A 15,468-nucleotide genomic window follows, 5' to 3' on the forward strand; every position below is an offset into this window, starting at 1 on the left:
AAACCCTTGTGAGAAAAGCCCATGAGCACCATTAGGAGAGCTGGCAGCAAGGCATTTCTGCCTCAAGTGCTAGTGCGTTGTCCTCCTAGAGAATATAGCTGAACTTTTGGAAGTTCCTCAGTTTGGAGCTGCAGCTGGAGAAACGGGAGGTCCAGATTCTTATTTCCATGGGCTGAGCACGAGGCTCACGTTCCTCAGCATCGTTCCTGCTGCTCTGGTGCTTTGTGTTCAGTTCTCCCCTACCCGGTGTGGCGGCCGAGGGAGCTTGCCTGTCTTGCACGTGTCCGATTTTTGTTTTAAGGTTTCCATGGGAAGCAGCTGGTAGGGGACGTTGTTAGTCTGTATGAAGGAGACTGTTTCATCGGGTGGCTTTGGCCAGCCCTGCGGGTGATGGTCCTTTGGAAGATGACAGTACAGTTGCATCCAAGATTCACGTAGCGTGTGGCAAGCCTGTGTAGATCTGTTAGTGCTGGGTTTGCCGCTCCTCAGCGAGAAGACCGGTGTCCCCTCTGGAGAACAGGCAGCAAAGCTGGGCCCCGTGCCATTTGTTACCAGTGTCTAGTCATCTTCTAGATCTTGCTGCAGAAACGCCTGATGCTAATAACAGTTTGTGAAGTTGATTGTAATAGGTATCCTGCGTGGCTGTGCGGTGCCTGCTGCTGAGGGGAGCTGCTGCCGGCGAGGTGGGTGGTGGTGCAGGGGGCATGCGAGGGGCTGTGCCGGGAGCCCGAGTCGTTACGCCGGTGATTAGGTGCTTCGTGACTCAGCGCTTCCCGGCCCACAGCCTGAGTCATCTTTTTGGAGGCTGCTGGACCTCGTAGCGAGGAGCTGTCAGGATCCTAGGGTTAATTCCAGTACTTGGAGGTGAGCCACTTACTGTTTTACAATTCTGCTGAATGTCTTAGGCCATTAGTTCAGATATCAACTGGAAGAATAAAAGCTCATCTGCTGTTACGTTTCTCCTTTGGCTCTCTGGAGAACAGGAATAGGTCTAATGGGCGAGGAGCCAGAGAAAATCTGTTCTCCCTGGAAAATTCCTTTGGACAGCTGGTTCTTCTACTTCACCTTGTGCATATGCTCTGCAGGGAGTATTTATGGGTCATCTGGGCAATGGAAGGTGACTATTGACTGCTACGGCAAGTAAATCTGAGGTCTAGAATGTACAGGTAGTGTTGCCTAAACCATGAGATTTTTATTTAAAATGGCTATTCAAGTTATGAATATAAAGTTATCAAAAAAAAAAGTACGTTTAATCCTTCCTTTTGGAGACAGCTGGCTATTGCAAACTACTGCTAATAGAGTTCCCTGAGCCTGCCAGTTCTGGTACGCACGAAGCTGTGTGGTCATCCTGTAACAGCAGACCAGGTTGTTATCCCCTTTGCAGCTAGCTCGACTTGACATAATTATAACTGCTTACTTATGCTAACCAGTTTAATGAGGTGTGTTGCCTTCAGTGTTCCCTATTTCTCTGTGCAAAGGGAGGGCGTTGAGATACTGTACTTTCCAGGAGAGGAGCGTCAGGCACCTCAGTTGTGCCACAAAGACCGAATGTTTGCATGGGAAAGGGCTCAGAGGCATTAGCAGCAAGGAACCTGTTCCCTGACAAATGTAAGGCCCGTGGACCAGGATGTATGGCACGAAGCAGAGGACAGAATAAGCAAAAGACTGTAAGAGGGGTCTAGGGAGGAGAAGGGGGTATGTACGGCAGTGATGCCAATGTCACCCCTACCTGTGAGGTGCCGGGGTGAATAGCGAACTGGCACAGACTGAAGCCTTAAACCTTGCAAGCATGTGCCGAGCGGTGCTGGCGTGTGGAGGCTGCTGGGGTGCCAAGGGGGCTTCAGCCACAGAGTTGCTTCTTCAGCGGCGTAAGAGATCCTGGCCGTCTGCTTGAACGGCGCTTGTTGGTGACATCGGGTCACCCGTTGGTCTCCTTGTGTGTTTCCCGGTTGGAAACAGAGCTGACATGGGCATGGCCTGCACTAATCGCAACTAATAATGAGGCAGCGAGTGAATTGAGAACGTCTTATCTACTGCTCTCGTCCCCAGGGGCTGGCTGGCTGCTGGGGTGTCCTCCAGCATGCCTCTCCACAGTCATGGCTGCAATTTGAACACTGTGGCCCTTCCTGTTTACAGTGGTCTCTGCCTGCCAGGGGCACATCTGCCTGGGACTGGCCTGTTTACAATGATAGTTAACTTGAAGCCTTATTCGGCACTGCCTTAGGACACTGCTCTTTGACTTGAATCCTGCTGGGGAAACAGTCAATTCTCCTTGTGCTATTGCCTGATTATAACAGATTAAAAAAAATAATAATTTAGTTGTCTGAAAATGGTACGGTGTTACTCTGCCCATTTATCTTCCAGAAGCCTTGCTGCTCCGTGCCTCTCAAAACAGACCTCTACCGTGGAAACGATCTTTGTGCAGAAGCCGGCTGACTGGGCTCATGATGATGCTGGGTGGAAATACGCCACTAATCTACGGTGTCAAATTTCCAGGCTATAGTTAATTTCTAAAAGCAAGTCTTAAGATGAGAACAAGCTTTTTGCTCTGAGAAGAAACATAATGTTGAAGTCCTTGGTCACTTGGCTATTCCTGGATGCTTCTGTTGGGTTAGGCTGCCGTCCGCCGGGAGCTCCCCGAACCCAGGCGTGCTGGGGGGAAAAGCAAAGTGAGGGGCTTCCCGCTCTTCTTTCTCCAGATCTCTGGAGAGCAGGCTGGGTATCTAGCAGCCGTGCAGGTCCCGGTAACGCTCTGACTCATGTGTTTTGGCAGGAAGTCAAAAAGAAGAGGTGGCGGTGCTCGCGGGGAGCTGGCGTGTGGGCAGGGTGGCCGTCTAATGCTGTGCGGTTTGAAAACTGTTGTTGTGTGACACATCCTTCTCCTATCCAAAACCACTTTCAGTAACACTCAGCCTTTGGAGATATGAAATATGGTTGAGTTTCAGAGGCGTTTTTTTTGATCTCCACTTTGAAGCAGGAGTCCCTGTCCTTCTGAGCCGTCTGCAATTTCCTTTTTCTGGTCCTTAACTCAAGCTTGCCCCCGCCTCAGTCCACAGTCATTGCAGCTACCTAACCCTTAAAATTACTTCCTCGGACACTTTCAGGCGTAGGCTCCGTGGTGCACCTCACAAAATTGCCATCTAATTCTCACGAATTAAAATGCAATTAAACAAACCTGTTCTCCCACTGTAAATCAGGGAGGAAGGAAGCCTTTTCCTTCCGCCCTTCCCTCTCCTGCCTCTCTCTTGCCCTGTTGCTTCCTTATTGCACAAATCAGCCAGTTCTGCCAGGAGTGTAGGAGGATGCTGAAGCACGTGGGAAGCTCACCCACCAGTTCTGTTGGGGGCACCTGTGTCCTGGTTTCGGCAGGGATAGAGTTAATTTCCTTCCTAGTAGCTGGTAAAGTGCTGTGGCTTGGATTTAGGATGGGAACAAAATTGATAAGGCACCGATGTTTTAGTTGTTGCTAGGTAGTGTTTACACTAGTCAAGGACTTTTCAGTTTCTCGTGCCCTACCGACTGAGAAGGCTGGAGGGGCACAAGAAGCTGGGAGGGGGGCACAGCCAGGACAGCTGACCCAAACTGGCCAACGGGATATTCCATACCATGGGACGTCATGCTCAGCATATAAAGCTGGGGGAAGAAGAAGGAAGGGGGGGACGTTTGGAGTGATGGCGTTTGTCTTCCCAAGTAACCGTTACGCGTGATGGAGCCCTGCCTTCCTGGAGATGGCTGAACACCTGCCTGCCCATGGGAAGGAGTGAATGAATTCCTTGTTTTGCTTTGCTTGCGTGCGCGGCTTTTGCTTTCCCTATTAAACTGTCTTTATCTCAACCCACGAGTTTTCTCACTTTTCACCCTTCCAATTCTCTCCCCCATCCCACTGCGGGGGGAGTGAGCGAGCGGCTGTGTGGTGCTCAGTTGCCAACTGAGGTTAAACCATGACAGTCCTTAAACAGCCGTGTCCAGCCTGCCTAACCTCTGGCCGGCAAAGCAGGGCTGGTCGTTGCTTGCTGAGAGGATGAAGGAGGTGAGCCGCCTTCACAGTGCTCATCAAGAAGTAGATGCACGCAGCCCTACTTATGCTGGTGTTTTGTGGCTTTCTTGGTATGAAACTGCTGTTGATGCTCATCAGGGATGAAAAACAAAAGCGTAAGAACTGGATGTCCGAGGAGTTACTCGGGCAACTGGAATGGCCGTGGGAGGGACAGCTTTCCATAAAGAGCGTGCAAGGAAATAAAGACAAAGGCATTACCCTCCCTGTCGGGATGTGTGTATAGGTGTTAGCTCACAAGTCTGAAGACCGTGGTGGAAGGTAGACCTCTCTGGGTTTCTCTGAATGACACTGGAGGAAAAGGGCTGAAACATCATTCTGATACCATGAGGCCACTGTGTGGAGAAGATCAGATGATCTTGCCTTTTTGTTAGCAACTAGCACAAGCTCCAAAGCATGTGAGCTGGTAGGAATCACGGATGTCAACTCTCCAGGCATCTGCTAAGAAAGGAATATATGAAGTTGAATGGCCTGCAAGTTTGAGTGCCACGAAGAACACCTTTTGATGGAAAACGATGAGTACAGAGGCTCTTCAGAATAGGTTTCATAGTCACGTGGAAGTAACTAGCTGGAAATGCAGGTGTGAGAGGCACGCTGCCTGTGAGATGAATTTAGGAGGAGCTGCGGGTAGGCTGGAGGACAAGAACAGAAATCAAATAGTCTCGTCAAGATGAAGGTATGGTTGGAAACTGACTTTTATTCAATAGGTGCAGATACCTATTGAACAAGCAGGTGTAATAAATACTCAACTACAGAATGGGAAGCAATAGGCTTTCATGGAGAAAAAAGGTATTAGAGGAGATCACAGGTTGAGCGTGGTTCAATGGCGGCACGCTATTCTGAAAACAGCCTGCAAAATGAATGAAATTGTGCAGGACTATTCCTTCAGCATTACTGTGTCATGTCTGATCTTTGGGCACCATAATTCAAGGCAGGCATGTTGAGCGCTGTGTCTGGAAAATGCTAAATTTCTTCTGTAAGAAATACCAGGCGATTAAGCAGTGGAAGAGAGGACAGTTACGTCCCTTTTTGAACGCTTGTAACAAGCTTCTCCCATGTCAGCCTTCAGAGGAAGGAAACAATTTGTTCCTTGTCTGCAGCAGATAAGTAAATAGCCATCAGTTTAAATTTCAGTGAGAAAGTTTCAGGCTAGGTGTCAAGGAGAGCAAAGCACACGGAGATTGCCTGGAGCAAGCAGTGGAGCCTCCACCATCGGCATCAGTAAGGACAGGTTAGACAAACTTCTGTCAGAGTGATGGGACTGTAAACCGTCTGTCCTTGGTGGACAGGCTGGACTAGACTTCGGTGAGGCTGTCTTTCAGGAAACATGAGGCTGTCCTTCCAGCTGACCGCAGGCATAGTCCTTCACCAGCAATCTCAGCCTCGTTAGCAGCCATTCCCCTATGTCTCTGAAAGAGACTTACGGGCTTTTCTTTTTTCTTTTTTTAACTAAGAAGGCTTTCTTTTAGGAAGACGACATAATCAATTTTTTCCTTCATTGAGTCTTCCTATTAATTGCCTAAGCAAGTGCTCTGTCAACTCTAGTCTTATTTTATTCCACTTTGTATTTAAATGACTTGGCAGATTCTGTTACATCTACCTGTGTTCCTTTAACAGAAACATCATCATGCGTCCTCTCCGTGGAAAATGATTCCTGCGAAGAAGTCCTGAGAAGCAGCTTGAGAGCAAAATTGCAGAAGTTTCAGCGTATACAGGGACTTATGACTCAGTTCCGTAGGGCTGTTCGAAGAATTTAAAAAAGAATCCCAGATTGTCTAATCAACCTTTTTCATGTCTTATTCTGTGCAAATGTTATGAGTCACCTTCCCTTTAGCAGGTAAGTCAGGATTTCTGGCCATCACTGCAGGAAGGGGTTCCCCTTATGTTACTTCAAGAGCAATGTATAGAAATATAACTTATGATTCAGTCTACCTCCCGAGCCCTAATGAGAGTGGAAGGGAAAATAATCTGAAGATTAAAAAAAATGAAATCTTCAGGGATAAACTGAGGTGTCTTAACTATGTCCTGGACCCGTCCTAGCTGCGGTGTGCTGAGTGTGTGTTGATCGTGCAGGTGTGTGTATCTGTCTCAGCTGACCATCCGTTACAGACTGAAGGGGGGAAACTTTGGATGAAGATGCACTGACGTTAAGAGGCGATGAATGGTGCGACATCGGTTGGGCGAGCGTTGTGCCCGGCGTGGCAGCACTGGTGGGAGTCCTGGACACACCTTTCCTGGTTCCCACTTGACTGGTCTCAGCCTTTGGTCCCCCAAAGCCTGGCCCATTTCAGCCTGACAGCTTCCAGCCGTCCCTGGTGCTGCTGACCGCGTGGCACTGCTCTGCTGAAGTACCTTGCTGAGAGCTTTACATAATGGCCTTTTTTGGTGCTTTGAATGAATTAAGAAACTACTGAAATGCTACCAGAAGTCCACCTGATTTTCGGACTCCCTGCTTGTCCTGTGCCTGAGACTACTGACAGCATTATGGTTGCCTGGCTTGAAGCTCGCACGTTGTTACTTCTCATGCAGAGATTGTCTTGCTTCTGCATCAAATGATGATCCAAGGCCACGTCCCCCATCATTACGCCATTGGTGCATGCCACTACAAATGCATGCGCAACAGCTGCGAGTTGGACGCTGCCTACTTGTGTAGTAGCCAACAAGCCCTTTCTGCTAATAGCAGAGCTGGTCAGAACTTGATAGCCTTGAAGGAGGGTTTTCTCGTGATTTCTGTTTGTCTCCATCCCCACGTTTCTCAGGTTTCGGTTAGCTCTAGGTGTCTCTTCAACAACAAGGATGCTATATAAACCTGGACAACCCTTGTTAACTGGCTGCATCGCATTCGGGGGGTGGGGGGAGAAAAAGAAAATAATTACCTGATTAAAAGCGCTTGAACAGGGTGGGAAGCTGCACGTGGATATGAGCTGGGTTAGGTAAGCTTTTCGTGCCTTGGGGCTCCTTATGTGCATTTTGTAGGCTCTGTGTGCTACTGCCTTCCCCTCTGCTCTCTTTGACATCTCTGCAATTTCTTCCGTGTGTCTGTATCCCTCCTTTGCTGCCTCCTCCCTCGCCACCGGTCCTGTGCCCCCAAGCCCTCCCTGCGAGGGCCACACCAGGATCTCTCACTGGGGCACAGCCCCTTTTTCCTGGCCACCCTGTTCTTTCATCTTGGAGCGGTGAGTTTCTAGCGTTGGTGCTCCCAGGAGGGGTGAATGCATAGGTGCTGGCGATGTTACTGGCTGCTCTCAGCTGGAGCTTCAGAAAGCTCTGAGATTGTTTGACACTTAGCGGTGCAGATGGATGGAAGAGCTGAAGCCTTTGATATCGTCGTTTTTGCTTTTTCTTATTTTTCCAAAATCGGATCACCGGTACCTAAGTTTTGGTTGTGATGTGATGGGTTGTTTTATTAACTGGGTACAGTTAAGAAACATAGAAGTGACGTAAAACTGACCGCTTATACAGAATACTGCAATACAGAAGGCTTTTTCCCCACCGGTTACGCTCCACGCAGTACTGCACTGCGGGACTGGATTGTCTGATTTCTGTTGTCTCCGTGTAGAGCAGCATCTAGACGGGAATGTTTGGCTTTTTATCCTCGTGCCTGGTCTTTGGTGGTTTCTCTAAATTTTGTGCCTTTTTGCAGCATAAAAAACTCCCTTCCCTTAAGTGAGAAGTATCGCAATGCATTAACTCAGGACTTTGGGAGGGAAATTCCTGATCTTCTGCAAGGCAATTCTGTTGGAAGGGAAGCAAGGGACTTCAAGAACTTTAATTAAACACGTACGTGTTCTGAAAGATCCAAAGTAATTGAGAGCTGAGAACAAAACGCTGGTTAATGGTGTCTCTGGGTCAGGGCTCTGAGCCTTAGATGTCTGATGCTGCGAAGCTTGTCTCTAGAGACGGGGCAGGGAAAGCCGGTGCCCGACAAGAGAGATTCTACAGGAATTGCAAGGAGTGGTATCTTTACATGTGTTTTTTTTTGTTTTGGGGGGGTGTACCTCTGCCTAAAAATACATTTTAAATCCATTACGTTAGTGGTTCAGCTGCTGTTCCTTTACTTCAGCTATAAAGGCTAAATATTCTTTATGTATGTGCTGTCTGGAATGATGGATTCCTGCCATACTGTGTCATTGTGTTAGTATCTCCCAAGAGTCGCCGCGGTGGTGGTTTGAGCTGCTCTGCTGGCCCTGTCGTTACCGCTCCGCAGGGAGACTTTGGGGATGCTCCCACGCGCCGGGGGAGGTTGGGTGGGCGCTGCGGCAGCGTAGGGGCTGTCCTCGGACCCCCGAGCGTGCGGGGGGCAGCGCCCGCCGTGGGTGACCCACCCGTGACCAGCGTGCAGAGATTGAGAAATTAGGGTGTCCTGCAAGAGCCATTTTCTGTGCCAATACTTCAGGTGAGTATTTAATTTATGGAGACTCACATGAACGTGTGAGTCTCTTGTAATTTGAGCAGTTAAGTTTTTTCAAAATAGATATTTTATAGTTGATGAGAAGGGTCATTTGTGTGAAATTACCTGTCGTCTGTGTCTGCGAATGTCGTGGCTTATTACACCTTGCTTCTGAAGTGTTCTTAAAATTCTGGCTTTCTCTACAGCCTTAATTACTGCCCATTAAAATTTCTCTGATCCAGAGGGAATAGTGACGGAGATGGATGGAGGGACTGACTCACTGAAAGTCTTCAGAGGTTGTGGAAGGCATCAGGTCACTTCAGTGCATTAAATATAAACAAGTCTAAAGATCCAGAGTTATTTAAAAGTAGAGACTGAATAAACTTCTGAGAGCGTTAGAAGATGCTAAATGTTCACACAAATAATTGCAATGGCTTTTTCCTGCACTGGAGTTAGAATAAAAAGGGAAGGCACTTCACAAAGCACAGTAGTCTGCTTTCTGCAGAAAGAATGGATATAAATAGTAAATGTGAGCTAGCTGCTGCAACGGAACGCAGACCTCTCATGGGCCAGGGTACAAAGGTGCATGGGGTGGACTTTCTGTATGTACAATGCTTTAGGATCGCAATGAATGAAAACATCGCTGCTTTTATTGCCGTACGCTACCTAAAATGAAGTGGAGCGATGGTGTGATACCTTGCGTGCCTAACACGTGGCTGTTACCGTCGTGTGTCACAGATGTGATCTGTTTGTCCCCTGCCTCACATGTTGGGCTGTCCACAGCTGCTGGTGTAGTGTATAAAAAAAACAACCAAACAAAACCCCCCAAACAACTGGGGAGTGATTTCTGATAGGAAAAGAAAAGAAGAAAGAAAAAAGAAAGGTTTTAAAAATCATGTGGAAAGACTTGGCCCTGCCTTCTGCCTGGAAATATTTTTTAACTCCAGATTTCTTTTAGAACCTGAAGAATTATTCCTGCCCCCCCCCCAAAAAAAAAAAACCCCAACCAACAAACCCAACAGATTACTGGAATTAGAAAGTCTTATCCCTCATCCCACGAGTCCAAGTCTAAAAGAGTTACCTTAGGGATATGTCTGATCATCTTTGATCTAAAGCACAGGAGCACATAATTCCTAATACATTGGAGACTGATGCTTAATTGAGGAATTAGCCAGAAGAGAGCTTTCTTTGGGGCAATGTAAGTGTGGCCAAATGTGGTTTCAGGATCTCAGGCAGAAGCGTCGGAGTTGCTAATTGCACTGGGGGTGTTTTCGAAGTGGCATATGAGGCTGGAGACACTTAGGCTGATCGCTCTGTTATTCAGCCGTGGCATACTGCTGAATGATCTGAGAGGGATGCCAGTAACTCATCTGTGACCTCTATTACTAATACATGGGGGAACACTCCTGTGACCCCAGTCTTTCAAAAGCGTTGACTCATCTTTTCTGTTTATTGATGCAAAAATCAATTTAAATGTGGTGTTGGGTTTTTTTTCTGTGATAGGTGAATGGATGCAACTTCTTTCCATCTTGCTTTTGTTGTCTTCATGCAGTTTGCCTCATCTCCATTGAAAGCAGACTAAGGGACTGGAACTTGTAATGGTTTTTATGATGAGTCACAGATGCATGTCTAGACTCCGTAGATGATTTTTACATTTTCTCACTGGCACATAGGATGAAAATTTCTCTCTGGTAGATTAGTTGCACAGTCAAGTCCAAGCATAATAGTTTTCCTCTTAGAAGAGTTTTAGGAGCATATGTCAAAGCTGTATCTTAACTTAGTGTGTCTATGCTGAAACCTTCATGATCCCTTCTCAGCTCTCATCCTTAGGAAGTTCCTTCACCTCATATTTACACAGCCGACTTCTTTTTTTTTTTTTCTTTTTGGGGAGATGGAGAGAGATTAGATTGGCTCCCTTGCTCCTGCCCCCAAATCAAAAATCCTCTTCATATATATCTCCTTTTTTCCCCAAGTGTACAGGTGTTTAAATAAAATGCGATTCACTTGCATGTTGCTCCTGCTAACAGGCTTGGGAGGCTTCTTAGTGGTCTACTAGTCCCAAACGGCAGCAACAGCAAACCTCGCCACAAGTGACCAAAGTCATGGCCTTAATAATACACGCTGTCGTGTGGCTTCCCGGCTCCGGCGGGCTGGGCGCAGCCTTTTAGAAGAGAGAAAACAAGTATTTTAGGTGGGGTGCATCTAATGAAATCATCTAGTTGCCAAATCCAGAGAGCAGTGAAATCTGTAGCTTAATAAAATGAATAAAGTCCTAAACGGTGTCACCCAATACTGTGTTTGCTGGTAATGTTTAAGGAGACAACCTGCTTGTTTTTACTTAAAGACACTGGAGGTGACAGGGGCAGCTCTTCTCTCTGCCCCCGCGCAGCCTTGTTTCCCCCGGATCAGCTCACGCGGCGGCGGTTACTGAGCCAGCTCGGGTGTACGGGCTGTAGCTTACAGCCGTGGCGTTTCAGCGCGGGGCGATAACGGTGAGCATCCCGCCGCGGGGGACCGCGGGCTCGGAAGCGCCCGCGAGAGCCTGGTGTTGAGGGCGGTGCGGGGGGATGCCGATACCAGCGGCACCCGACGGCAAATTTCAGGGACTAGCGGGGTAAACTTTGCCTGCTATAAGGAGGCAAATTTAAAATGAAATGCTTCGGTAATTGCAGTTTACTTTTTTCATCTCAAAACACGTTTCCAGCGAAAGCAACGGTGCCTCTTTTTATCTACAGATGTAGAAACTTCAGAATTAACGCATCGGTACCCTTTCTTAAATGTACTTGATTTCCTTGGAGGAAAGACCGATCCGATCTCTTGGAAATCTTTGCCAATGTGACTGCTACCCTTAGTTTGAATAGATTTCTGATCTGCAGGAAATGTAACTGAGTTATGGCTGTAGTCTTAATTTTACTGTAAAAATTGCACTTCATTTCCTGACACTTGTTCCAACAAGTTATTTGGTTTAAGGGCTGGTAACTGTAACAGTTAAATTGTCTTAAATGTTTTATATAATTTGCTAATTCACTAAAACTTTCTAAAATCCTCTCATTTGCAGGGTTGCGCGCAGAAGTATATTGTGAAGAACTACTTCTACTACTACTTGTTCAAGTTTTCAGCTGCTTTGGGTGAAGAGATTTTTTATATCACTTTCCTTCCATTTACCTACTGGAACATAGATCACTCTGTGTCTAGAAGGATGATAATTATTTGGTCTGTAAGTATTTCTATGACTTAAACACGTACTTGTTAATTCTGTAACTGTAGCAAACGAATATTTAAGGGTAAGAATAACCCCTCACACAAACAAAATCCCTTCAAACAAAAAAAGCTAACGTTATTTAGATGTGTAACTCGTGTGTTTGTGAAGCAGAGGCGTTGCGACGCTGAGAGAGGAGGCGAGAGGCATTAGCTGACGCAGGTTGTCTGTTCATCTCCGTTACGTCTTGCACTGACTTATTCCTTCAGCCCAACAACTGACTGAGCTGCTTTTGATGGGGTTTGCACAGAAGAGTTGGGAAAACACCTCCTTCCCAATCTATCATGGTATTTTAAGGATCCTTCTTGATAACTTTAGGAAATCTTTCTCTTACCCCAATTTCTTCCGCATAACCTGTTCATATAGTTCTGGTTCAGTTGAACTCAGTATAAATCTAATAGGAAGGGGATTGCAGGCTGCAGCAGAATAAACAGGGTGCTTCTGCAGTCACTTGGGGGGGGGAATCAGATTCTCTGTTGAAGGCTAAGACTTAAAAGCATTGATTTTTGTTAACACCAGAGCGTTCTCAAATTAAACTGGCTTCAGCAGTGCTTCAGCCTTCACAAATGCGGTTTGGGGTGTCCAGAATAATGTATTTCCATTCTGGCACTGGAAACCAGTAGATAACCAGGCATTTCAGTCTGGGAATGGCTGTTGTTTTGTCGCTGCCTCTGCTCATCTTGGTATCGATCAGATCTTTGCTGCCCAAATAAGACCGTTTCAGAACAGAGGAGGGAGGTAGGAAGCATCTCTGGCAGATGGCAGACCCTGGAGGTTTAGCTGTCAATCTACATCGATTTAAGAAGTTGAAGCTTGGTAAAAGCTTGGATGTGAGCTTTGTTTCTTTACAGCGAAGCTTCTCCTTGACTTAGTCAATTCTGGTTAATGATATTCTGTCTTTTGTCCAAATAATATGATGGGAAATAACAAAAACAATCCGAATTGGCTCATACCCTTCCAATGCACCCGGCCTTGGACAGAAGGCATCAGTTGTTCTGTGCCAGTAACCCGAGTCGATACATTTTATAAAGAGAACATGAAAAATAACTTGCGGATGAAACTTAGGAGTAGGTGGACGCTGTATAATTAGAGTTGGGTTTTGGCCAGGAGTACACCTACTGCTTCTGGAAACGTGCCAGGGAAGATGATGATTGGTAGTCACTGCCTTCTGGGTTTGCATATTGCTCAAAAAATGACTCTTCAGAGCTCCTCGCATGCCTTTCTGCAGACTTGCCTTGCCTTTACCTTGCAAGGAGTCCATCTGAGTACTGGCCAGATCTAGGCTGGTTTAATTAGAGTGTTCAAGTGTGTGGTGATATGATTATTAATATTATTATTTGACTTCGGGAGTTCTGGAGTTGCATTTTGTACTGAAAAGGAGAGGCCTGTTTTAAATACACAGACTTGTGACAATCTGTAGTTTAAAAACATTTTAATTATACGTAGTTGCGAAATGGCTAAACACGTCTGTGCAGGCTATGCGTTAACGTTATGGCAAGCTCAGCTGGGTGGCTTATCTGCTGGCGAGCAGGCTGCGAACGGGCATCGGCGTTCGTGGTGCTGTAGGTGGTGTCGGTCCGTCTCAGACACCTTGGTCGCGTACGCGACAGCCGAATCGGCTTAGCTGCACGGGAAGTGCCAAGGTGCTCGGCGTGACAAAGCTGTGCTTTTAACTTACTGGAAGGTTTTCGGCGATAGCGCCGGCGGGACGCCTGTCTGGCGACACCGCGGCGAGCAGGAGTGCAGATCCGCAGGCTGTCTGCGGTTCAGAGTTTTAAAGAAATGCTTCTGTTTCGGCATGGATGACGGCGCGGGGCGGAGAACAGCCGTGTTAGATGAAAGTAAAAATCCAGGTAGCCCGGTAGTCTCTGACAACAGCTGCCGGTAGAAGGCTGGGAAGAGCGCGAAGGGGCAAGTGCAGCACCCAGGCACGGTCTGCAGAAGGCTCTTACCCAGCTGGGGAAAGGAGATGGTATCGGATGGAGAGCCCTAAGGAGAAGGTACTGGTAGTTCCCTTTTAACACTGTTTGGGATGAGGAGAGGTTGTTAGCGAAGCTCTTCAGCAGGGAGGGATGGTGGACCAGCAATGACTTCTTCGTGAGCCCGGTGCAAAGCGCACGGGTACGTTGGGAACACGCGCTGGTAAAACCACGTCGGCAGGGATGGTCGTGACGAAGGGGGTTAGACCACCGCCTGGGAGAAGTGGGCTTACCCTTGGGCGGTGGAGAAACAGAAGTGGTACGGAGTGCGGTGCTTCATTTTGTGCTACTGGGGACTTAAACCTGTGAGTTTCTGCTGCAAGTTGGAAATGACGGGGTCGGGGTCCCAGGATGAATCGGGGGAGTTTCTTCCCTTAAAAATTAAAGCAGTATTAATGCTGTTTACGAGGCCTTCCTGCCATCTTATCTGTCATAGTTTATGCAGAGCCAGTCCCCCACATTTGAGAGAGATAAATTCGAACTGGAGCAGGGCCAGGGATGATTAGGGAACAGGCTATTTTCTGAGCAGAGACTGAAAGCTTAGATAAGTCCCTAACAAAATGAAGTCGGAGAGGGAATGGGGCTGGCTGTAAACACCAGGAGAAGGAAGGAGCTTCTTAAAATAAAAGTACAGTCATGAGGAGAAACGTGCATAAGACAGTTGTAAATAAGCTAAATTGAAGCCGACGGTTGTGAAATAGCTCTAGAAGGGTGAAGGGCAGTAAGAAAAATTACAAAGGGAGTTTACTTCAGCAGCAGCAGAGGAGTGGACTTGGTGCCCTGGGATGTCTTCTCCAGTCCTGGGTCCCCAAAACCGGCTGCTGGTGGCTTTCTGTTTAGCTGGACATCTCTGGGGAACCCTGGCTGCGGCCACATCCAGGTGCTTTGGGAGCTTAAAGCAGCACGTTGCGCTTCCACGGTGCCTTTCCTCCGCGCGTTCGCAGTATGTACGTGTGCGTTGCCTTTCCCTGTACGGATGGACAAGTGAAATAACAGCCTGAAACCTCCAGTCAAGATGCTGGGTCAGTGCCAAAGGTACCCTGGTGTCTTCGCTTCCCTTCTTCAGCTCTTTGAAGTGAACACTCTTGAATCTGCACAGACGAAGCTTTGCCTGTGACTCTTGCTACTTCAACCGGGAAGCGCAGAGATGAAAAATAACTTCACGTGAACCAGCCCCTAAATGCACTTCAAATTTACCGCACGTCTCGGCTCGAGAGGTGAAAGTTCAGTTTGTTTTTTTAATCTCTGCACCCGTTCAGGGTTGAAAGCTTTATTTTGGTGTGGAATTTCAGCCTGGAAAAAAAAAAAAATAGTTAACAGTTTCTGCTTGCCATTCAGCATGCTTGGAAATTCTTTTTGTTGTTGTTTTTTTCAGGGTGCATGGATGTAAAATGTACTCACACCTCTTTTAAGCCTAAAAAAACTTTAATTTGTAGAATATAAGTAAGAGCTGGCCAGCGTGGGACTCTGTCGGGGCAGGTGTGAAAGCTGTCGGCGTATGACAGCGATAAGCTGCTCACGCAGGTGAAGGCGGCATCTCCGGAGGAAGGCAGGGTTTGGGTGGCTGGCGGTGCGGGGCGGGCCCCCGCCGGGCTGCCTGTGCCCCTCGGGGCCCACCCCGGCTGGGGCCCAAGCGGTGCTGGGCGCAGGACGGGCAGGTCTGAGAAGGTCCTGGGTCTGAATCTGTGGCGATTTAGTTTCCCATCTGGCTTTTCAGAGGAAGAGTGTTCCAAAGGCTGTCAGCATTTAGTTACTTGGGGACGATGAGCCCTGAACTCTGGCTCTC

At 47.6% G+C, this 15,468-nt stretch overlaps 1 protein-coding gene across 1 annotated transcript in view; it reads left to right on the plus strand.

Moving 5' to 3' along the window:
• The window catches only part of LOC103917899 (sphingosine-1-phosphate phosphatase 2-like), a 61,264-nt gene that overhangs the window by 27,087 nt on the left and 18,709 nt on the right, over positions 1–15,468 (plus strand). Inside the window, exon 3 of the mRNA XM_009325109.1 lies at positions 11,503–11,661. Coding sequence (XP_009323384.1) covers positions 11,503–11,661 — 159 coding nt within the window. The remainder of the gene's footprint in view (positions 1–11,502; positions 11,662–15,468) is intronic.

The sequence above is a fragment of the Pygoscelis adeliae genome, unplaced genomic scaffold (genome assembly GCF_000699105.1).
Source record: "Pygoscelis adeliae isolate BGI_AS28 unplaced genomic scaffold, ASM69910v1 Scaffold155, whole genome shotgun sequence".
Classification (NCBI taxonomy): Eukaryota; Metazoa; Chordata; class Aves; order Sphenisciformes; family Spheniscidae; genus Pygoscelis; species Pygoscelis adeliae.